At 46.4% G+C, this 25,434-nt stretch overlaps 1 protein-coding gene across 1 annotated transcript in view; it reads right to left on the bottom strand.

The window, feature by feature from the left end:
- The window catches only part of LOC109877716 (ETS domain-containing transcription factor ERF), an 82,699-nt gene that overhangs the window by 36,067 nt on the left and 21,198 nt on the right, over positions 1–25,434 (bottom strand). Inside the window, exon 2 of the mRNA XM_031786356.1 lies at positions 815–1,049. Within this exon, the coding sequence (XP_031642216.1) occupies positions 815–1,049 (235 nt within the window). The remainder of the gene's footprint in view (positions 1–814; positions 1,050–25,434) is intronic.

The following is a 25,434-nucleotide window of genomic DNA, read 5'->3' as shown; positions in this document are numbered from 1 at the left end:
TTAACACGTTTAAATATTTTACTCACGTTGACCACGGAGAAGGAGAGCCCACAGGCTTTGGTAAATTGTCATGCTCATCCCTTTTATACAGTGTATGGGTGATTGACATGTGATAGGCTATATGTGGTCAGAGTAGCGGTTATACACTGCATGGGGAAGCCATACGGGGTCATGGAGGTCAATGCCATAACAGTATAAGGGGCTTGTGTTTGGGGTGTTTGAGTGAACAGTCTTTTTTGTTTAGTCACTGCCATTACATGGGCAATATTATCACCGCCATGGCAGGAATATGGGGTTTGAGTTGGTGTCAATAGAGTCCATGTGCTTTCTGGTCACTGCCAAAACAGTGTATTGGGGGATAGGGTCAGTGCCAATACGATAGGCCTACAGTATACAATGTATTGGGAGATGGGGTCAGTGCCAATACGATAGGCCTACAGTATACAGTGTATTGGGAGATAGGGTCAGTGCCAATACGATAGGCCTACAGTATACAGTGTATTGGGAGATAGGGTCAGTGCCAATACAATAGGCCTACAGTATACAGTGTATTGGGAGATAGGGTCAGTGCCAATACGATAGGCCTACAGTATACAGTGCTTTAGGGGCTAGAGCTGGTGTCATAGTCATAAACAGCCAGCTTATGTCAAGCAGACGTGCACAACGTAACAATAAACCTATATCTGGGGCTGGGACCCGAGCTTGGAGAGGAATTGGGGCCTGGATCACTGCCATAAGACAGCCATGTGCATTAGGATCAGTGTGTAAACAGCACATGGAGCAGGACACGCTTGGTATCATTGAGTTTCCTTACCGGAGTGCCCTGCTCAGCTTGTCGTAGTTCATCTGGGGTTTGCACTTGCGGGCCCCCCATAACCGGGCCACTTCGTCAGGGTCCTTGATGACAAACTCTCCATAGTCCCCCTGCCAGGCGATGACATCATGGTACTCCTCCTTCCTCAGCAGCTCCAGGATGAAGTGCCACAGCTGGATCTGTCGCGAGCCGGGGCTCGACTCGGGTTTGTAGGCCCAGTCTGGAAAGGCAAACCCTGGGGAGGAGAGGGGGGAGACCAGGGAGAAGGGAGTTAGCCTGGAGGTCCGTGGAGCACAGCCATACTGATGGACTGAGACGATTAGCCTTCATAGAGGACAGCACGTTCAGAAAGGCTATGCTCTCAGTCTAAATGTTCACTTATTTCTGTGAGTTTAGGCAGCACACAGTAGGCAGCACATAAAAACCCAACATTTGGGCCAATAGCTAAGTCACAGGAATGCTGTTTAGTTGCAGGGCAAGACATGAATATTGATTCCAACGAGGAGAGAGTTGCCGCCTCTAGCCCTGTCAGGCGTTCTCAGGTGAAGAGTGTTCTAGAAGGCGTGTTGTAGAAGAGGAAAGAGGATTAGTGAGGCCTACTTGTGTTCGGTCTTTTAGTTCTCGGTCTGTAGCTTAGGGATGTATTTGGGATCCATCTGTACACCAGTCTGGTTCTGTTTCTACTGTTATTAAGGCGTACACAGTGCTGCACATCATCGAGTGTGGCTGCTTGTCACTCACACCTGCCTGACCTGGCCTCTTCTCTGCCCTCCTCTTCTTTCCTCTCCTCCACTCTACTTTGTGTTGTATCTGACTCATGGTAGACCGGGTGTAGAAACCACAACAGTCCTGTCACCGTCACTGCTAGGGCGTCCACCCAACCACAACAGTCCTGTCACAGTCACTGCTAGGGCGTCCACCCAACCACAACAGTCCTGCGCCGGAAACACTCACTGATCTCCCTGCCGTGATACTACTCTAATAGTGAGCACACACACAACACTGGTGCTCTTTCAATGTCTGTGGAATACTATTCATAATGAAAACCTGTCCATCTCTTTTCCCTGATTCTGTCACTCTTTCCTACTGGCAGAGGAAACAACACAACCTCGTCCTCCCTCCCCCAAATGTACAACGGAAACTCAAAGTGTGAAAGGCGGAAACAGACTGTGGGTGTGGGCACATGTTCATGAGTGTTTGTTTGTTTGTCTGCCTGCTCGACTGACCTTGATGTAAATGTGTATTCAAGATTGAGAATAAGCCAGTATGTGAGTGAATGAGTGTATATACATGAGGCTTGAATGACGAGTTGAATGCACTTGAGAGGCTATTTCCTCCCATGTGGTCATGAAGATGTGACAAATCTGAGCCAGACTGGGTGTTAGCATCAGTGTTTCAAATCAAATCACATTTTATTTGTCACATACACATGGTTAGCAGATGTTAATGAGAGTGTCGTGAAATGCTTGTGCTTCTAGTTCTGACAATGCAGTAATAACCAACGAGTATTCTAACCTATCAATTCCACAACTACTACCTTATACACACAAGTGTAAAGGGATAAAGAAAATGTAAATAAAGATATATGAATGAGTGATGGTACAGAAACAGCATAGGCAAGATGCAGTAGAGTATAAAGTACAGTATATACATATGAGATGAGTAATGTAGGGTATGTAAACATAAAAGTGGCATAGTTTAAAGTGGCTAGTGATACATGTATTACATAAAGATGGCAAGATGCAGTAGATGATATAGAGTACAGTATATACATATGAGATGAGTAATGTAGGGTATGTAAACATTATATTAAGTGGCATTGTTTAAAGTGGCTAGTGATACATTTTTTACATCAATTTCCATTATTAACGTGGCTGGAGTTGAGTCAGAATGTTAGCAGCAGCCACTCAATGGATGTACATAGTTTAAATTAGAGGGAAACGCTGATCACCTACTGTTCAGTATGACGAACATCCTCTCTACATAACCATTACTCTGCCAGAGAAGAACAGGAGTCCATAGTTCCGTGATAAAAATCAGGCCTAGTCAATGCCGACCAATCCCATTCATCAGGGTTTGAGGCCTACAACTTTCTCCTGACTCACATGGCAGGATCTAAACATATATTGACCACATTTGAAATATGAAAACATCGGACAACTGAACATTTCAGGGTGAACTATCCCTATCCCGACATCATGGGTGTGTATGACATCACAACAGCAGAAAAGCCACTACTAGTACAGATGAGCCCTGAAAAGCCCTGTAAATATTTGTATGAACATAAGATTCAACAACAGACAAACTGAACACGTTCCACAGACGTGACTAACAGAAATGGAATCACGTGTCCATGAACAAAGGGGGGATAAAAATCTAAAGTAAAAGTCAGTATCTGGTGTGGCCACCAGCTGCATTAAGTACTGCAGTGCATCTCCTCCTCATAGACTGCACCAGATTTGCCAGTTCTTGGTGTGAGGTGTTACTCCACTCTTCCACCAAGGCACCTGCAAGTTCCCAGACATTTCTGTGAGGAATGGCCCCTAGCCATCACCATTTGATCCTGTAGGTCTGTTACGGATACAGGTATCCTGTGTGTGTGTATCCTGTGTTCTTTTCTCTCCTTCTCCCCTCACAGGTGAAAATCATTACTCCCCAATCGGTCAACAATAAATCATCAATCAGAAGACACACCTCCTCCTATTTCCTACCCTATCACAGTTCTTTCCCCATGGTTTAAAAACCCCATCATTTGTTTGCTCTAGAGCTCAATCTCTCTGTAGGTCTCTGTGTTTCACTGTCGCTTTGTGTCTTAACCTCTCTTTTGTTTGAGCACCTCCATAGCACTTTGTCATCACCTGTGAGTATTGTTTTTGGTTATGGTGTTTGTTTGTTGCTGGTGGGAAAAGGGGGAAACCAAGACAAGTCGCCCATGGGCATACACTACCCGTAGATGAACTTTGTTAAAAACACTAGTTAGAACTGGGCGGACCACCCACTGTATTTTTGGTTAGTTAGTTAGCTGTTGTTAAAGTAGGCTAGTCTAGCTTAGGGGTGTTTTTGTATATTTATTGTTTCTTTCCTTGGGTCCAGCTCAGCCCCTTTTCCTGCTCCCCCCATTACCGTGTGTTTATAAATAAACCTGGAGTTTGACGGTAGATTTCTGTTGTCGTGGTTATTTCGTTCACACTTTTACTTTGTCACAATTATAATTTGCATGAGTTATGTTACGGGTCTCATTACCATCCCCCCTAGACTGTCGGGCCAAAAGGGATTCGTAACAAGGTCCCAGACGTGCTCAATGGGATTGAGATCCAGGCTCTTCACTGGCCACGGCAGAACACTGACATTGCTGTCTTGCAGGAAATCACGCACAGAACGAGCAGTATGGCTTGTGCCATTGTCATGCTGGAGGGTCATGTCAGGATGAGCCTGCAGGAAGGGTACCACATGAGGGAGGAGGATGTCTTCCCTGTAATGCACAGCATGGAGATTGCCTGCAATGACAACGAGCTCAGTCCGATGATGCTGTGACACACCGCCCCAGACCATGATGGACCCTCCACCTCCAAATCGATCCCGCTCCAGAATACAGAGCTCGGTGTAAGGCTCATTCCTTCGACGATAAACGCGAATCCGACCATCACCCCTGGTGAGAAAAAAACGTGACTCTGATCCAGCGATGGTGGGTTTCTGCCCATAGGTGACATTGTTGCCGGTGATGTCTGGTGAGGACCTGCCTTACAACAGGCCTACAAGCCCTCAGTCCAGCCTCTCTCAACCTATTACGGACAGTCTGAGCACTGATGGAGGGATTGTGCGTTCCTGGTGTAACTCGGGCAGTTGTTGTTTCCATCCTGTACCTGTCCCGCAGGTGATGTCCGGATGTACCGATCCTGTGCAGGTGTTGTTACACGTGGTCTGCCACTGCGAGGATGATCAGCTGTCCGTTCTGTCTCCCTGTAGCGCTGTCTTAGGCGTCTCACAGTACGGACATTGCAATTTATTGCCCTGGGCACATCTGCAGTCCTCATGTCTCCTTGTAGCATGCCTAAGGCACGTCCACGCAGATGAGCAGGGACCCTGGGCAACTTTCTTTAGCTGTTTTTCAGTCCGTAGAAAGGCCTCTTTAGTGTCCTAAGTTTTCATAACTGTGACCTTAATTGCCTACCGTCTGTAAGCTGTGTCTTAACGACCGTCCCACAGGAGCATGTTTATTAATTGTTTATGGTTCATTAAACAAACATGGGAAACAGTGTGGTCAACCGATTATGATTTTTCAACGCCGTTACCGATACCGGATATCGGAGGACCAAAAAAGCCGATACCGATTAAAAATAGGCCAATTTTTTGATACATATATATTTGTAATAATGACAATTAAAACAATACTGAATGAACAATGAACACATTTTAAACTAAGATAATACATAAATAAAATCTATTTAGCCTCAAGTAAATTATAAAACATCCTCAATTTGGTTTAAATATTGCAAAAACACAGTGTTAGAGAAAAAAGTAAAATTGCCATATAAAAATATCAAGTTTAAGTTCCTTGCTCAGAACATATGAAAAAGATGGTGGTTCAAGATTCCCAGATCTTCAATATTCCCAGTTAAGAAGTTTTAGGTTGTAGTTATTATATGACGCGTCGACTATTTCTCTCTATACCATTTGTATTTCATATACAGTTGAAGTCGGAAATTTACATACACCTTAGCCAAATGCATTTAAACCCAGTTGTTCCACAATTCCTGACATTTAATCCTAGTAAAAATGCCCCGTCTTAGGTCAGTTAAAATAAAGTGGTGATCCTAAGAATGTGAAATGTCAGAATAATAGTAGAGAGAATGATCTATTTTAGCTTTTATTTCTTTCATCACATTCCTAGTGGGTCAGAAGTTTCCATATACTCAATTAGTATTTGGTAGCATTGCCTTTAAATAGTTTAACTTGGGTCAAACGTTTTGGGTAGCCTTCCACAAGCTTCCCACAATAAGTTGGGTGAATTTTGGCACATTCCTCCTGACAAAGCTGGTGTAACCGAGTCAGGTTTGAAGGCCTCCTTTACTGTGGATATACAGTGCCTTGCGAAAGTATTCGGCCCCCTTGAACATTTCAGGCTTCAAACAAAGATATAAAACTATTTTTTTGTGAAGAATCAACAACAAGTGGGACACAATCATGAAGTGGAACGACATTTATTGGATATTTCAAACTTTTTTAACAAATCAAAAACTAAAAAAAATTGGGCGTGCAAAATTATTCAGCCCCCTTAAATTAATACTTTGTAGTGCCACCTTTTGCTGCGATTACAGCTGTAAGTCGCTTGGGGTATGTCTCTATCAGTTTTGCACATCGAGAGACTGAAATCTTTTCCCATTCCTCCTTGCAAAACAGCTCGAGCTCAGTGAGGTTGGATGGAGAGCATTTGTGAACAGCAGTTTTCAGTTCTTTCCACAGATTCTCGATTGGATTCAGGTCTGGACTTTGACTTGGCCATTCTAAACACCTGGATATGTTTATTTTTGAACCATTCCATTGTAGATTTTGCTTTATGTTTTGGATCATTGTCTTGTTGGAAGACAAATCTCCGTCCCAGTCTCAGGTCTTTTGCAGACTCCATCAGGTTTTCTTCCAGAATGGTCCTGTATTTGGCTCCATCCATCTTCCCATCAATTTTAACCATCTTCCCTGTCCCTGCTGAAGAAAAGCAGGCCCAAACCATGATGCTGCCACCACCATGTTTGACCGTGGGGATGGTGTGTGTTCAGGGTGATGAGCCGTGTTGCTTTTACGCCAAACATAACGTTTTGCATTGTTGCCATAAAGTTCCATTTTGGTTTCATCTGACCAGAGCACCTTCTTCCACATGTTTGGTGTGTCTCCCAGGTGGCTTGTGGCAAACTTTAAACGACACTTTTTATGGATATCTTTAAGAAATGGCTTTCTTCTTGCCACTCTTCCATAAAGGCCAGATTTGTGCAATATACGACTGATTGTTGTCCTATGGACAGAGTCTCCCACCTCAGCTGTAGATCTCTGCAGTTCATCCAGAGTGATCATGGGCCTCTTGGCTGCATCTCTGATCAGTCTTCTCCTTGTATGAGCTGAAAGTTTAGAGGGACGGCCAGGTCTTGGTAGATTTGCAGTGGTCTGATACTCCTTCCATTTCAATATTATCGCTTGCACAGTGCTCCTTGGGATGTTTAAAGCTTGGGAAATATTTTTGTATCCAAATCCGGCTTTAAACTTCTTCACAACAGTATCTCGGACCTGCCTGGTGTGTTCCTTGTTCTTCATGATGCTCTCTGAGCTTTTAACGGACCTCTGAGACTATCACAGTGCAGGTGCATTTATACGGAGACTTGATTACACACAGGTGGATTGTATTTATCATCATTAGTCATTTAGGTCAACATTGGATCATTCAGAGATCCTCACTGAACTTCTGGAGAGAGTTTGCTGCACCGAAAGTAAAGGGGCTGAATAAATTTTGCACGCCCAATTTTTCAGTTTTTGATTTGTTAAAAAAGTTTGAAATATCCAATAAATGTCGTTCTACTTCATGATTGTGTCCCACTTGTTGTTGATTCTTCACAAAAAAAAATACAGTTTTAGATCTTTATGTTTGAAGCCTGAAATGTGGCAAAAGGTCGCAAAGTTCAAGGGGGCCGAATACTTTCGCAAGGCACTGTAGATACTTTTGTACCCGTTTCCTCCAGCATTTTCACAAGGTCATTTGCTGTTGTTCTGGGATTGATTTGCACTTTTCGCACCAAAGTTCATTCATCTCTAGGAGACAGAACGTGTCTCCTTCCTGAGCAGTATGACAGCTGTGTGGTCCTATGGTATTTATACTTGCATACGATCGTTTGTACAGATGAACGTGGTACCTTCAGGCGTTTGGAAATTGCTCCCACGGATGAAACAGACTTGTGGAAGTCTACAAAAAAAATCCACAGGTACACCTCCAATTGACTCAAATGATGTCAATTAGCCTATCAGCAGCCTCTAAAGCCACGACATTCTTTTCAGGAATTTCCCAAGCTGTTTAAAGGCACAGTCAACATAGTGTATGTAAACTTCTGACCCACTGGAATTGTGATACAGTGAAATAATCTGTCTGTAAACAATTGTTGGAAAGATTACTTGTGTCATGCACAAAGTAGATGTCCTAACCGACTTGCCAAAACTATAGTTTGTTAACAAGTCATTTGTGGAGTGGTTGAAAAACAAGTTGTAATGACTCCAACCTAAGTGTATGTAAACGTCTGACTTCAACAGTACCTTTGACTATTGGATGTTCTAATAGGCACTTGAGTATTGCCAGCCTAATCTCATGAGTTGAAAGGCTTGAAGTCATAAACAGAGCTGTGATTCAATCATTGCTAAGAGCTGCTGGCAAACGCAGTAAAGTTTGAATGAATGCTTACGAGCCTGCTGCTGCATCAAATCATAGACTTAATTCTAATATAATAAACACAGAAATACAAGCCTTTGGTCATTAATATGGTCAAATCCACAAACCATCATTTCGAAAACAAAACATTTATTCTTTCAGAGTTCTCAATTATTGACATTTCTTTTTTATATATATTTGTTGCTGAAACACAGCTTTGATAAGATGACATTGACAAAGGCAACACACACATCGCATGTCAGGTCAACGGGTGAAATGGATCCCTGATAAGTAGAGAGACAAACTCTGCCTACCAACCTCTGAACATGACTACAAAACCAACCATCGTCATCATCACACGTACAGATATGGAGACAGCATACCGTGTGTGTAAATAACAGGGTAAATACCCCCCCCCCCCCCCAAACAGCCAGCTAAACAGGGGATGAAAGCATCAGTGTGAGTAGTAATACTGTGTACTAATGAGTGTGATCTTGGTAGGAAACAATGTCTCAGCAACCAGATCCCAGTAGTGTGTTGTGATACGGGACAGACATGTCTTCTCTACAGGGATTCTGGGGAAAATAGAGCCACAACAGGTGTCTTTTCATCACACACCAAGGCTGTGTCCTATATGTTACACCCAGAGGCCAAACCTGTCCTGAGTCACCGTGGATCAGTTATCACAAGAGGCTGCTCATACTAACACAAGAAACAGAGACCACGACAAACACACACACAGAGCCACTAACACTGAAGCCATGACATGTCCACAGGTCTGTTTGATGGGGTTTTAAGCGACCCTACAGTGGGCTTTGTGTGAGAAAGACACGTGTGTGTGTGTGTCTCTGTGTCAGAATGCATCAATGCCATGCAGGAGAAAAGCAGTATGGGACCTCACCCCCCAAACTTAACCTCATTGACCTCTACTCCTCTTGCTCTCCTCTATCCATCTCGGGTGCTCTCTTTCCCTCCTGGGGGAGACACCAGATAGCCATTACAGCACAGAGAGGAGAGGAGCCACACACACACACACCATCAATAATGCAGCAGCTAGGCTGTGTGTGGAGGGGGGGGCTAATCTCTGCCCTGGGACACTAGAGCTCGGGGTGTGAGTAAGTGAGAATATAGGGGGGGGGGGGGGGGGGGTGGTAAGTAGCTACAACTTTTGGTTGGGGGATGGAGGGAGTCCCAGCGGGGGCTGAAAGAGAAGGAGGGAAGAGGAGACAGGGTGAGTCCTAGGACAAGGAGAGAGAAAGGGGGAGGAGGGAGAGACAATGGTTGAAGAGGGGGTTGGGGAAAGAGGGGGTATAAAGAGAGGGATGAGATCATAGCTCGTCTGGTAGTCTGTTGTCATCCAGGTCACATTGCTTACCCCCCTCCCTTGTTCTCCCTCTCTATCTCTGCGGATGCCCGTCTTCCTCTGTGTGATCTCTTTGGCAGGCCTTTTCTAGACTAACGCTGGAGCTATTTCAACTATGTAGAGGGACCAACTACAATGACACCCAAACAGCACAGAGAGACAGAGACTGGGGGAGAAAGGGAGAGGAAAAAGCGATTGATAGCGAGAAGGAGAGTAACGTGGCCATATCTACAGCTGGTTTTCTGTGAAGGACAGAGTGAACACATTGTGTGTGTGTGTGTGAGACACTAGAAGCATATGAGGCCTTGAATCTGATTCTGAACTCCAATCGCTGACACACATGTACACAGTATCATCTCCTACCCTCCTCCTGAGTGGCACAGTGGTCTAAGGCACTGCATCTCAGTGCGAGAGGCATCACTACAGATCCTGGTTCGATCCCGGGCTCTATCACAACCGGCCGTGATCGGGAGTCCCATAGGGCAGCGTGGAATTGGCCCGGCGTGGTCCAGGTTAGGGGAGGGTTTGGCCGGAGTAGGCCGTCATTGTAAATAAGAATTTGTTCTTGCCTAGTTAAATAAAGGTTTGATCAATCAATAACCCCCCCCCCCTTTGTGAGCAGTGGTACCTGGGCACCATTGGCACAGTGACTGACTGACACACGGCCTCTAGCTAGAAACAGGGGGGTTAAAGGAGGGTGGAGAGGGAAAGGGTGGGGGATGAGTTAGGGAAGAGAGAGGTTTACTGTTCATATTTCAAGTGTTTATTATCCATTTCACTTGCTTTGGCAATGTAAACATATGTTTCCCATGCCAATAAAGTCCATTAAATTGAGAGGCAAGATGTGTGACTTGTTGCCACAAGGGCAACCAGTGAAGAACAAATACCATTGGAATTACAACCCATATGTATTTATTTTGCCTTTTTACTTTAACTATTTGCACATCGTTACAACACTGTATATAGACATATGACATTTGAAATGTCTCTTAATTTGGAACTTTGTGAGTGTAATGTTTACTGTTAACTTTTTATTGTTTACTTCACATTTGTTTATTATCTATTTCACTTGCTTTGGCAATGTTAACATATGTTTCCCATGCCAATAAAGCCCTCTGAATTGAAAGCGAGAGCGAGAGAACCAAGTCTACCTGACAAACTACGGAGGGAATGTAACTATTCAGAAATATATAGATAGGTGAAAGTAGTGAATAAGAAATGTGAATAAAGCTGTGTCCCTGGGACAAAGTGAGAGGAGACGGAGCTGAGTCGAGGCAGGAGCCTATACCCAGTTAGGGTCGTGTAGCTGTCATTGTTCAACTACTGGGACATTCAGTACAGTGAGAGAGACAGAGCGAGAGAGAGAGACAGAGCGAGAGAGAGAGACGTGGAGGTGGGGGAGCACTGGTGGCCTTGGAGGGACAAAAATAGACCCATACATACACTGGGGTTATTGTTCCACAGAGAGAGAACGAGAGAGCATGAGGGGGGAAGGAGATAGATAGAGAGAGAAGTCGAGAAGTGCTGCGGGGGGGGGGGAGGAGGAGCGAGAAACAGGAGACAAATCCTACAGGAGTCTGGTGTCCTGTACTAGCAACATTATACATCCAGTAACACAACCATACGCTCAGTGGACAGTTTATTAGGTACACCCATCTAGTACTGGGCCGGACCCCACTGTAGCCATGAAAGGAGGCACCTGGTCAGCAACAATGTTCAGATACACTGTGGCGTTCAAACATTGATGCATTGGCATGAAGGGATCTAACACGTGTCAGGAAAACTGTCCCGACACCATTAAACCAGCAGCGGCCTGTACAGTTGACACCAGGCAGGATGGGGCCTTGGACTCATGCTGCTTACCCCAAATCCTAACTCTGCCATCAACATGACGCAACAGGAACCAGGATTCATCGGACTCGGACCAGGCAATGTTTTTCTGCTCCTCAATTGTCCAGTGTTGTTGATCACATGTCCACTGGAACAGCAGCGTCTTGTTTTTAGCTGATAGGAGTGGATCCCAGTGTGGTCGTCTGCTGTAAAAGCCCGTCTGTGACAAGGATCAATGGGATGTGCGTTCTGAGATGCCGTTCTGCACACCACTGTTGTACTGCTCTGTTATTTGCCTGTTTGTGACCCGCCTGTTAGCTTGTATGATTCTTGCCCTTCTCCTTTGATGTCTCATCAACAAGCTGTTTTCACCCACAGAACTGCCACTGACTGGATGTTTTTTGTTTGTAGCACCATTCTGGGTAAACCCTAGACACTGTTGTGGGTGAAAAGCCCAGGAGGCCCGCCAATTCTGAGATACTGGAACCGGAGCGCCTGGCAACGACAATCATACCACACTCAGTTGCTTAGGTCACTGGTTTTGCCCATTCTAACGGAATGCCTCAATGTCTGACCCCGTTACTAGAGCCCGGAGTTGGACCCCGTTACTAGAGCCCGGAGTTGGACCCCGTTACTAGAGCCCAGAGTTGGAACCTGTTACTAGAGCCCGGAGTTGAAACCTGTTACTAGAGCCCGGAGTTGGAACATGTTACTAGAGCCTGGACTTCTTCCTGCTCAGGTCAGGATCATGTTTAATGTCAACTTGCCTACATAAGGTACTAAATGATCATGAGAGAATTGCGGCATCAGTTGATGTGATGGTTTCTTGGAGACCAGGCTGGGGGAACGGACTCTGACGACCCCAGTGGCACCCAATCATATGGGCAGAATCTTTAACTAGAGTTACTCTCTCAACACATACACACACCACCCCATTGTCCCAGTGGGGTTTGGGGCAGCAGAATAATATTGTGTCAGTAAAGCTGGATCTCTGAGGTGCTGCCGGGTATATTTATTACCTTCACCAGAGTAACACTGCGCTCCCAAGACATTCCCCTCACACCACACACACACACCAGCCTCCTTAGGGACAGACCGCAAGCACCTCTCTCTTTCTCCCCCCCCCCCGCCATTTCACATATTGGTGTTAATGTACTCCTGTAGCCAGCTCTGGGCAGATATGAACCTGTCAGTTGACTTTTCACCGCTCTCCTCCTCTCTTCCCAACATGTTGTACTGGGGTGTGTGTGTGTGTGTATATATACACTGCTCAAAAAAATAAAGGGAACACTTAAACAACACAATGTAACTCCAAGTCAATCACACTTCTGTGAAATCAAACTGTCCACTTAGGAAGCAACACTGATTGACAATAAATTTCACATGCTGTTGTGCAACAGTTGGAAATTATAGGCAATTAGCAAGACACCCCCAATAAAGGAGTGGTTCTGCAGGTGATAACCACAGACCACTTCTCAGTTCCTATGCTTCCTGGCTGATGTTTTGGTCACTTTTGAATGCTGACGGTGCTTTCACTCTAGTGGTAGCATGAGACGGAGTCTACAACCCACACAAGTGGCTCAGGTAGTGCAGCTCATCCAGGATGGCACATCAATGCGAGCTGTGGCAAGAAGGTTTGCTGTGTCTGTCAGCGAAGTGTCCAGAGCATGGAGGCGCTACCAGGAGACAGGCCAGTACATCAGGAAATGTGGAGGAGGCCGTAGGAGGGCAACAACCCAGCAGCAGGACCGCTACCTCCGCCTTTGTGCAAGGAGGAGCAGGAGGGGCACTGCCAGAGCCCTGCAAAATGACCTTCAGCAGGCCACAAATGTGCAAATGTGCATGTGTCTGCTGTCAGAGACCGTTCGACTCCATGAGGGTGGTATGAGGGCCCGACGTCCACAGGTGGGGGTTGGCTTACAGCCCAACACCGTGCAGGACGTTTGGCATTTGCCAGAGAACACCAAGAATGGCAAATTCGCCACTGGTGCCATGTGCTCTTCACAGATGAAAGCAGGTTCACACTGAGCACGTGACAGACATGACAGTCTGGAGACGGCGTGGAGGACGTTCTGCTGCCTGCAACATCCTCCAGCATGACCGGTTTGGCGGTGGGTCAGTCATGTGTGGGGTGGCATTTCTTTGGGGAGCCGCACAGCCCTCAATGTGCTCGCCAGAGGTAGCCTGACTGCCATTAGGTACCGAGATGAGATCCTCAGACCCCCTGTGAGACCATATGCTGGTGCGGTTGGCCCTGGGTTCCTCCTAATGCAAGACAATGCTAGACCTCATGTGGCTGGAGTGTGTCAGCAGTTCCTGCAAGAGGAAGGCATTGATGCTATGGACTGGCCAGCCCGTTCCCCAGACCTGAATCCAATTGAGCACATCTGGGACATCATCCACCAATGCCACGTTGCACCAGACTGTCCAGGAGTTGGCGGATGCTTTAGTCCAGGTCTGGGAGGAGATCCCTCAGGAGACCATCCGCCACCTCATCAGGAGCATGCCCAGGCGTTGTAGGGAGGTCATACAGGCACGCGGAGGCCACACACACACTACTGAGCCTCATTTTGCCTTCTTTTAAAGACATTACATCAAAGTTGGATCAGCCTGTAGTGTGGTTTTCCACTTTAATTTTGAGTGTGACTCCAGATCCAGACCTCCATGGGTTGATACATTTGATTTCCATTGATCATTTTTGTGTGATTTTGTTGTCAGCACATTCAACTATGTAAAGAAAAAAGTATTTAATAAGAATATTTCATTCATTCAGATCTAGGATGTGTTATTTTAGTGTTCCCTTAATTTTTTTGAGCAGTATATATATATATATATATATGTGTGTGTAACTACGTAAGTGCAAGATACTGTGTTAGTGACTGTGTGACCCCATTGGGCTCCCGAGTGGCGAAGCGGTCTAAGGCACTGTATCTCAGCACTACAGACCCTGGTTTGATTCCAGGCTGTTTCACAACCAGCTATGTTTGGGAGTCCCATAGGGCGGTGCACAATTGGCCCAGCGTCGTCCAGATTAGGGTTTGTTCGGGGTAGGCTGTCGTTGTAAATAATAATTGGTTCGTAACTGACTTGCCTAGTTAAATAAAAAAATAAAAAGTGGGGGTGCGGGGCTCGTGTGGATTGAGGATGTGTGGAATATGTGTGTCAGTAGCTAGGTTTCCATCCAATTTGCAAAATATATCATGTGACTATTCTAAAATCTGCATAAAACAATCTGCTAATTTTCCCACCATAGATGTATTTCCATCAAACAGACATATTGAGGATAAAAGGCTGTGTGATGATGTACTGCATATAAAATAACTATTGTGGTTAAATTCCCATTTAACCAAATGAATAATACAAGTTAAATGGGTTTCCATCGCATTTTCAACTCGAGTGATGGTTTTGTCAACTGTGTTATAGAGCAAATGTGTCCACTCTGGTCTTGGCACGTACTCTAGCCAACAGCTAGCAGACACAGTGAGGGTGGGCTACCTACATTATGACATTATTATGGATAATAGTGATATTAGTTTAATTTGTAAAATGGCAGCCAAGCATCGATCATCATTCACCAGAATAAGCATCAAGCTCATCACCGTGCACTTTCACCACCCTGTGAAGTTCAGCAGAACTTATTTCATCTGTAGATGAATAACCTGCCTGCTTCCCAAGTTGTGGTGGGAGGACCACACAACATATCAAGTTGACTTCTATATGATGGTTATTATATCAATATTTGCTCATAAAGGTGTTTCCACATCATTTCACTGACACAAGAAGATCCCACCATGTCCAACCAAACAATTGTCTGTCGCATTTATAAAATTGTACTGGCATTTCCTGTTTCCATCAGCCCAGATGTGACTCATTCATGCATCAGGTAATTTATCCGCATAAAATGGTTGGATGGAAACCTGGTTTGTGTTGTGTGTGTGGTCAGCGAGACATTGGTGTCTGTACTAACCATGCTGTTGCCAAGGTGATGCTAGAACTATCTGTCCATCAGGAGTGTGCATGTATACTGACTGGTGGCAAGTGGGTTAAGGATGTGTGTGAGGAGGCTTCCTGGAATGTGTCACCAGCAAGGGACAGGAAGAGAGCAACTGTTCTAAACCACAACAACAGATCTGTTTCCTCCGTGTGTGTGTGTGTGTGTGGGTGAGTGAGTGAGTGAGTGAGTGAGTGAGTGAGTGAGTGAGTGAGTGAGTGAGTGAGTGAGTGAGTGAGTGAGTGAGTGAGTGAGAATGCATGAATGCTCCCTCAAATAGACATCCAGTGAAAAGAGAACACTTTGTGAAGTTGGCCACCAGGTCAAATCCACCAGGCCTGTAGAACTGGGATGGTCAACATGTCATGTCTGAAAGCCTATAGGACGTAGACCAGGAAGATGTGTTGAGACCAAGGAGATGGTCCTGTATGACAGAGAGAAGCTGATGCAATGCCACTGCAGGGAAATGACAAGGACGCTGGAGAAATGGCAGAGCAGAGCTCAACAAGTGTGCTGCTCTGACGACCAGCAGGCAGGTAGACCGACACGGCAGGTAGACAGACACGGCAGGTAGACAGACACGGCAGGTAGAGAGGTACAGTCAGGAAAGTCAAACAAGCATGACAGTGACACACAGAGAACAGACCTAATGACAAGAAGTTACACAAAACTGGAAAAACAAGTTCACAATAACAGTTACTGGGCAGGATGTGTGTGTATGTATGTATGTATATGCGTCATCGCTGACTCAGTGTGTGTAATTCAGCCTTCCCAACTCAAACACTTCTCTCTCTCTCTCTCCAATCCCTTCCTTTTCTCTCCTTCTCTCCCTCCCTCTCTCTCTCTCCTGGACACTGTCTCCTAGCAACCAGACACTTCAGGCCTAAAAATATCCCCCAGAAACAAACAGAACGAAAAAATAAAACATACATGACAATTAATCCTTTCAAACACAGAGCAGCAAAGACTCAAATAGAACAGGTAAGAGAAAGGAGGGAGAGGGAGCCAGCAACAGGTAGTCGTGAGGCGACAGAGTTCTTTACTGAATGACAGAAGAATCTCGCTCCTCTCACTTCCAAGACCCACACTCTGCCTCGCTGTGTGTGTGTGTGTGTGTGTGTGTGTGTGTGTGTGTGTGTGTGTGTGTGTGTGTGTGTGTGTGAGAGAGAAGCCCACTCTACCTGGCAGTGGAAGAACAGAACCTTTCCATAGTCCAACACAAGGCAGTAACTAGGGGTGGTGAAGACAAACAGGCCATGCAGGCCAAGCTGCACTGAGACACAGTGAACAACAATACACGGTTCCACAAAGGCTGTACCAGCTCTCCTCTCAGAAGAACTCAATGACTCCCATCACACCTCCTATCCAGTGGCCGGCACGTTCCCACTCACTCCTCCTATCCAGTGGCCGGCACGTTCCCACTCACTCCTCCTATCCAGTGGCCTATCCATCCTCCCCGCCACAACGCTCCACTGTCCTCCCCGCCACAACGCTCCACTGTCCTCCCCGCCACGACCGCTCCACTATCCTCCCCGCCACGACCGCTCCACTGTCCTCCCCGCCACAACGCTCCACTGTCCTCCCCGCCACAACGCTCCACTGTCCTCCCCGCCACAACCGCTCCACTGTCCTCCCCGCCACAACCGCTCCACTGTCCTCCCCGCCACAACCGCTCCACTGTCCTCCCCGCCACAACCGCTCCACTGTCCTCCCCGCCACAACCGCTCCACTGTCCTCCCCGCCACAACCGCTCCACTGTCCTCCCCGCCACAACCGCTCCACTGTCCTCCCCGCCACAACCGCTCCACTGTCCTCCCCGCCACAACCGCTACACTGTCCTCCCCGCCACAACGCTCCACTGTCCTCCCCGCCACAACCGCTCCACTGTCCTCCCCGCCACAACCGCTCCACTGTCCTCCCCGCCACAACCGCTCCACTGTCCTCCCGCCACAACCGCTCCACTGACCTCCCCACTAAATTACCCAATTACAAAGTAATAAAATGATGCAACTCTTCAGTTGATTGTTTAAGGTGATGTGATACTCTGTCATTAACAGCCTCAGTATGGTGTTTGATCAATGTGTCTCACCATGTAGGTTATGCAGCCAGTGTGTTGAGTGGTGCTACCCGTCTGTCTGGTCTGTCCTATACTGGGGAATCCACTGCATGCGCCTCTCACGCATCTGTTTACACTATACAGGACAGGACTTCTCTGTTCTCATTACACACAGGTGCTCACAGAGACAGACACACAAAACATCCCTGGTGCCAACAAGAGGCTGAGTGTATTATGTCGGGCCCTATAACATCAGAGATGCGGAGAACGTGGACGGAATCCAGACATTAAAACAGAATTGAACGATATTCAAAAATGTATTGATTGAACTGTATTGACTAGCATACAGAATGCCTCAGTGATTCGTATTGTCCTGCAACGTTCTGAAGAGGCAACAATAATTCCCCCTGTCTGTATGTGCGGTACGTCTACCACTGTGTAGCTGTTAGCGATGATGCTAATGAAAAGTCTTCTGGTAGATAGAAAGGCTTTCCAAAAAACCTTCTCAATGAAATGTTAACTACAAAGTAGCCTGTGCTTCCCTGGCAGAATGATATCAGGATGATTTGTGTCAATCCAGTGGGTATTTGTTTTGTAAACACTACCATCACGGAAACTCTACCAACAACAGCCTCTTGCTAACTGCACAATGGAATTAAAAGGTAACTACAACCAGAAATCTACATTTCAACAACAACAAAATCCACATCCCTCAAAAGTGGTCTCCTGATGTGGTTTAAGTATTGTTGTTGACTTCAGAGAGTGAAAACGTGAAAAAAGTTGGGGAAAACAGAAACATGGAACAACTCAACTGAGAAAACGTGATTTGGGGAAAAACTAAACAGTTCAAGCCAAAAGTATAACTGATTTTATAGAGTCCTAATTATGTCATTGCTGAGGTGGATGAAGACCTTTCCATAGTCCCTCTCCCCTACTACTGCTGCCTGCTGCCAGACTACTGCTGTCAGACTACTGCTGCCAGACTACTGCTGCCTGCTGTCAGACTACTGCTGCCTGCTGTCAGACTACTGCTGTCAGACTACTGCTGCCAGACTACTGCTGCCTGCTGCCAGACTACTGCTGTCAGACTACTGCTGTCAGACTACTGCTGTCAGACTACTGCTGCCTGCTGCCAGACTACTGCTGTCAGACTACTGCTGTCAGACTACTGCTGCCTGCTGCCAGACTACTGCTGTCAGACTACTGCTGTCAGACTACTGCTGTCAGACTACTGCTGCCTGCTGCCAGACTACTGCTGTCAGACTACTGCTGTCAGACTACTGCTGCCTGCTGCCAGACTACTGCTGTCAGACTACTGCTGTCAGACTACTGCTGTCAGACTACTGCTGCCAGACTACTGCTGCCTGCTGCCAGACTACTGCTGCCAGACTACTGCTGTCAGACTACTGCTGTCAGACTACTGCTGCCTGCTGCCAGACTACTGCTGTCAGACTACTGCTGCCAGACTACTGCTGCCTGCTGTCAGACTACTGCTGCCTGCTGTCAGACTACTGCTGCCTGCTGTCAGACTACTGCTGCCTGCTGTCAGACTACTGCTGCCTGCTGTCAGACTACTGCTGCCTGCTGTCAGACTACTGCTGTCAGACTACTGCCGCCTGCTGTCAGACTACTGCCGCCTGCTGTCAGACTACTGCCGCCTGCTGTCAGACTACTGCCGCCTGCTGTCAGACTACTGCCGCCTGCTGTCAGACTACTGCCGCCTGCTGTCAGACTACTGCCGCCTGCTGTCAGACTACTGCCGCCTGCTGTCAGACTACTGCCGCCTGCTGTCAGACTACTGCCGCCTGCTGTCAGACTACTGCCGCCTGCTGTCAGACTACTGCCGCCTGCTGTCAGACTACTGCCGCCTGCTGTCAGACTACTGCCGCCTGCTGTCAGACTACTGCCGCCTGCTGTCAGACTACTGCCGCCTGCTGTCAGACTACTGCCTCCTGCTGTCAGACTACTGCCTCCTGCTGTCAGACTACTGCCTCCTGCTGTCAGACTACTGCCTCCTGCTGTCAGACTACTGCCTCCTGCTGTCAGACTACTCCTTCTCATCATTATTCACTTACAACTAGTCCTAATCTTAATCCAGGCCTTTTCAACAACAGCAGGACAGGTTAGCATCACATGCTACTCAGACGCTGTTCCTCTATACCAACTTTGTTTGTGCCCCCGACGGCTTGACTACGTCAGCACGGTGTGCGAGGTCCCAAAAATACACCCTTACTTCACCGAGACCATCAACATATTCCTTCCCCATTCCTTTCTGCTTCTCCATCAAGCCTTCTTTCCCTCCCTCTTTTCCTGACATTCTTTTATTGGGGATAATTTTAGATGAAGGAAAAAGCTCTGTCCACATCTGCTACCAATTCTTGTAAGAGAGACGTAGTGGGCGAGAGAGGGAAGAGAGGGAAGAGAGGGAAGAGAGGGAGGAGAGGGAAGAGAGGGAGGAGAGGGAAAAGAGGGAGGAGGTAAAGGGTAAGCAAAGAAAGGGTTTACAAAGAGAGGGGGGGGAGAAAGATATGGAATAGGTATATAGGAAAATAAAAGACACTACACACACTATCATGGCATTGGCAGCAGCATGTCACAGTGGGCTGTGAGGGGGACACGGAGGGCAGAGCACAGCGTGTGGGTGTGTGTGTGATTATCCCATCGTAAACAGGGAACGAGGACGCGCGCAGTGTCACCGCCTGTCACCACTTTCTCTACCCTCTGTTCTCTGCGATCCCTCTCTCCCTCCATCTCCCCATTCTTTCTCTACCCTCTGTTCTCTGCGATCCCTCTCTCCCTCCATCTCCCCATTCTTTCTTTTCCCGCTGTCCCTCCTCTGTCCATTCCTCGCCCATCTCTCTCAAAGCTGATTATGTAGCTTTGATCTTTCTTACGTAACATTCGCCTCACACTCACAGACGCCGCCGCCGGCATTGTGTGTGTTTGTATCTGTGTGGACATGTGTTTGAAAGGCAGGACAATTCACATTTGACTGAACGTGATTCTGTGTGTGTGTCTTTGTTTATGTGTTATTCTCCTCTGACTGTAGCTAGAACGTTGTCTTGGCTCGTGTCCTTCACATGTATGTGTGGTCTGTCTGAGAGTGGTACATAAGCATGTCTCTCTCTCCAGGCAGCCCAGATAATCACTGTTTATCCTTCAGTATGACTGGGCTACCATGGGGAGTACCATGCGCCTGCTCTCCCCACACACACACACACACACACACACACACACACAAGGGGAAACTACGCGTCAACTCAGCTACAGTTGGAGAAGATTGTGGGGTTTTGAAGATTAAAAACACTGCTACCTAAACATACAGGTCCCGGTGGTTGTAAACAGGGCTCTGCTCTAAAGCCCATTAATTGGTGGACTGATTGAATTAACGAGGCAGAGCGTCCAGTCAGGTTAGAAAGGTTGGCTTGTCCTGCTCTCCTCCTCTCCCTTGTTCCTTCTGTCTGTCTCACGGGAGAGATTAGTCCTCAGCTGGAGCAAATAAATCTGGCGGTTGCACAAGAGGCAGAGAGAGAGAGAGAGAGAGAGAGAGCGAGAGAGAGAGAGAGAGAGAGAGAGAGAGAGAGGGCAAGTGATGTAATCACCAACACACAGAGAGAGAGAGATGGAGGGAAAGACCGAGAGACTGATGAAGAGAGCGAGATGGAGGGAGAGAGAGAGGAGGGGTAGAGATTGAGCGAGAGACAGAGCAACAAAGAAACGAGAGAGAGAGAGAGAGACAAACAGAAAGAGAAATGCACGTCTGGGTCTACAACACTGGATGACTACCTTGCACTTCACTTCCAGGGCAGCACTTCCATAGAGACAACATCAACACCACCATGGCTCAGAAACCCTGTTACTACTCCTGACCTCCACCAACACTACAACATCCCTGTTACTACTCCTAACCTCCACCAACACTACAACATCTCTGTTACTAGTCCTGACCTCCACCAACACTACAACATCCCTGTTACTAGTCCTAACCTCCACCAACACTACAACATCCATGTTACTAGTCCTAACCTCCACCAACATCCCTGTTACTAGTCCTAACCTCCACTAACACTACAACATCCCTGTTACTAGTCCTAACCTTCACCAACACCACAACATCCCTGTTACTAGTCCTAACCTTCACCAACACCACAACATCCCTGTTACTAGTCCTAACCTACACAAACACTACAACATCCCTGTTACTAGTCCTAACCTCCACTAACACATCCCTGTTACTAGTCCTAACTTTCACCAACACCACAACATCCCTGTTACTAGTCCTAACCTACAAACATTACAACATCCCTGTTACTAGTCCTGACCTCCACCAACACTACAACATCCCTGTTACTACTCCTGACCTCCAACAACACTACAACATCCCTGTTACTAGTCCTAACCTCCACCAACACTACAACATCCCTGTTACTATTCCCAACCTACACCACCACTACAACATCCCTGTTACTAGTCCTAACCTCCACCAACACTACAACATCCCTGTTACTAGTCCTGACCTCCACCAACACTACAACATCCCTGTTACTACTCATGACCTCCAACAACACTACAACATCTGTTACTTATCCTAACCTCCACTACAACATCCCTGTTACTAGTCCTAACCTCCACCAACACTACAACATCCCTGTTACTAGTCATAATCTCTACCAACACTACAACATCCCTGTTACTAGTCCTAACCTCCACCAACACTACAACATCCATGTTACTAGTCCTAACCTCCACCAACATCCCTGCTACTAGTCCCAACCTACACCACCACTACAACATCCCTGTTACTAGTCCTAACCTCCACCAACACCACAACATCCCTGTTACCAACACTACAATATCCCTATTACTAGTCCTAACCTCCACCAACACTACAACATCCCTGTTACTAGTCCTAACCTACACTAACAACACTATAGCAAAAAGCCTGTCCACTGTCAGACAGTGACTGATACATCTTATCTACCACAACAACGTGTGGAATCCTTCTCCTAATGTACTCCCACCACCTATCCATCCATCACACCACTCTACAATCTTAGAACAAGAACACTACAGTCTAGAGGTCGACACATCCCTGTTACTAGTCCTAACCTCCACTAACACTACAACATCCCTGTTACTAGTCCTAACCTTCACCAACACCACAACATCCCTGTTACTAGTCCTAACCTTCACCAACACCACAACATCCCTGTTACTAGTCCTAACCTACACAAACACTACAACATCCCTGTTACTAGTCCTAACCTCCACTAACACATCCCTGTTACTAGTCCTAACTTTCACCAACACCACAACATCCCTGTTACTAGTCCTAACCTACAAACATTACAACATCCCTGTTACTAGTCCTGACCTCCACCAACACTACAACATCCCTGTTACTACTCCTGACCTCCAACAACACTACAACATCCCTGTTACTAGTCCTAACCTCCACCAACACTACAACATCCCTGTTACTATTCCCAACCTACACCACCACTACAACATCCCTGTTACTAGTCCTAACCTCCACCAACACCACAACATCCCTGTTACTAGTCCTAACCTCCACCAACACTACAACATCCCTGTTACTAGTCCTGACCTCCACCAACACTACAACATCCCTGTTACTACTCATGACCTCCAACAACACTACAACATCTGTTACTTATCCTAACCTCCACTACAACATCCCTGTTACTAGTCCTAACCTCCACCAACACTACAACATCCCTGTTACTAGTCATAATCTCTACCAACACTACAACATCCCTGTTACTAGTCCTAACCTCCACCAACACTACAACATCCATGTTACTAGTCCTAACCTCCACCAACATCCCTGCTACTAGTCCCAACCTACACCACCACTACAACATCCCTGTTACTAGTCCTAACCTCCACCAACACCACAACATCCCTGTTACCAACACTACAATATCCCTATTACTAGTCCTAACCTCCACCAACACTACAACATCCCTGTTACTAGTCCTAACCTACACTAACAACACTATAGCAAAAAGCCTGTCCACTGTCAGACAGTGACTGATACATCTTATCTACCACAACAACGTGTGGAATCCTTCTCCTAATGTACTCCCACCACCTATCCATCCATCACACCACTCTACAATCTTAGAACAAGAACACTACAGTCTAGAGGTCGACAGATTAATTGGGGCCGATTTCAAGTTTTCATAACAATCGGAAATCTGTATTTTATGGCACCTTTTACACGTTTATTTAATGTTAATTTAACTAGGCAAGTCAGTTAAGAACACGTTCTTATTTTCAATGACGGCCTAGGAACGGTGGGTTAACTGCCTCATTCAGGGGCAGAACGACAGACTTTCACCTTCGGGGAATCTAATCTTGCAACCTTACAGTTAACTAGTCCAACGCTATAACGACCTGCCTCTCTCTCATTGCACTCCACAAGGAGACTGCCTGTTACGCGAATGCAGTAAGCCAAGGTAAGTTGCTAGCTAGCATTAAACATATCTTATATAAAACAATCAATCATAATCACTAGTTAACTACACGTGGTTGATGATATTACTAGATATTATCTAGCGTGTCCTGTGTTGCATATAATCTGACTGAGCATACAAGTATCTAAGTATCTGACGGTGGTAGGCAGAAGCAGGCGCATAAACATTTATTCAAACAGCACTTTCTTTGCGTTTTGCCAGCAGGTTTTCGTTGTGCGTCAAGCATTGTGCTGTTTATGACTTCAAGCCTATCAACTCCCGAGATGAGCTAGTTAGCGCGCGCTAATAGCGTTTCAAACATCACTCGCTCTGAGCCTTGGAGTGGTTATTCCCCTTGCTCTGCATGGGTAACGCTGCTTCGAGGGTGGCTGTTGTCGATGTGTTCCTGGTTCGAGCCCAGGGAGGAGCGAGGAGAGGGACGGAAGCTATACTGTTACACTGGCAATACTAAAGTGCCTATAAGAACATCCAATAGTCAAAGGTTAATGAAATACAAATGGTATAGAGGGAAATAGTCCTATAATTCCTATAATAACTTACCTGGGAATATTGAAGACTCATGTTAAAAGGAACCACCAGCTTTCAAATGTTCTCATGTTCTGAGCAAGGAACTGAAACGTTAGCTTTCTTACATGTTTTTGCATTATTTAAAACAAATTGAACATGTTTCATTATTTATTTGAGGCTAAATTGATTGTATTGATGTATTATATTAAGTTAAAATAAGTGTTAATTCAGTATTGTTGTAATTGTCATTATTACAAATAAATTGTAAAAAAAAAGAAAGAAAAAAACGTTTTTATTTTAAATCGGCCGATTAATCGGTATCGGCTGTTATGGTCCTCCAATAATCGGTATCGGCGTTGAAAAATCATAATCAGTCGACCTCTAGTACAGACTGCAGCATCTAACCCTCTGTAAGGTCACCACACCACAACACAGTACAGACTGCAGCATCTAGCTCTACACTCACAGCAAACATCTGTCTGTCTGTGTGTGTGTGACAGAACATACACCAATTGATACCAGCAAATCTGGAAGTTACCCTTTACCCACAAACACACAATTCTGAACCAACACACAGTCACACACACTTCTCTCCCATCCATGCCTGCAGCCACACACAGAGCAGAGAGACTGACACACATGAAGACATACACCCACATACCAGGGACACAACTGGTACACACACGACACAAGCAGACAGAACACAGACACAACACCACGCACAGGGAGCCCACCCACACACACCCACACACACCTGCACTGGAAGACAGAAATCCACGCAACCAATGATGTGACTCAATGGCTTGCCACAGTGCACTGTTGTTGCCAGCAACACAAAGCCTACACACACACCACCTCCCCTCTTTCTCCACCTCTCTCCCAGCCAGAGCCCAGACACAAAGACACACACACCTTACATCAACTATACCAAGGCCAGGTTAAGTGAGCCCGGGGCTGCTCACACACACCAC

The sequence above is a fragment of the Oncorhynchus kisutch genome, linkage group LG2 (assembly GCF_002021735.2).
Source record: "Oncorhynchus kisutch isolate 150728-3 linkage group LG2, Okis_V2, whole genome shotgun sequence".
NCBI lineage: Eukaryota > Metazoa > Chordata > Actinopteri > Salmoniformes > Salmonidae > Oncorhynchus > Oncorhynchus kisutch.
Note: the sequence above shows the minus strand (reverse complement) of the source record. Positions and strands in the feature narration are given on the sequence as shown.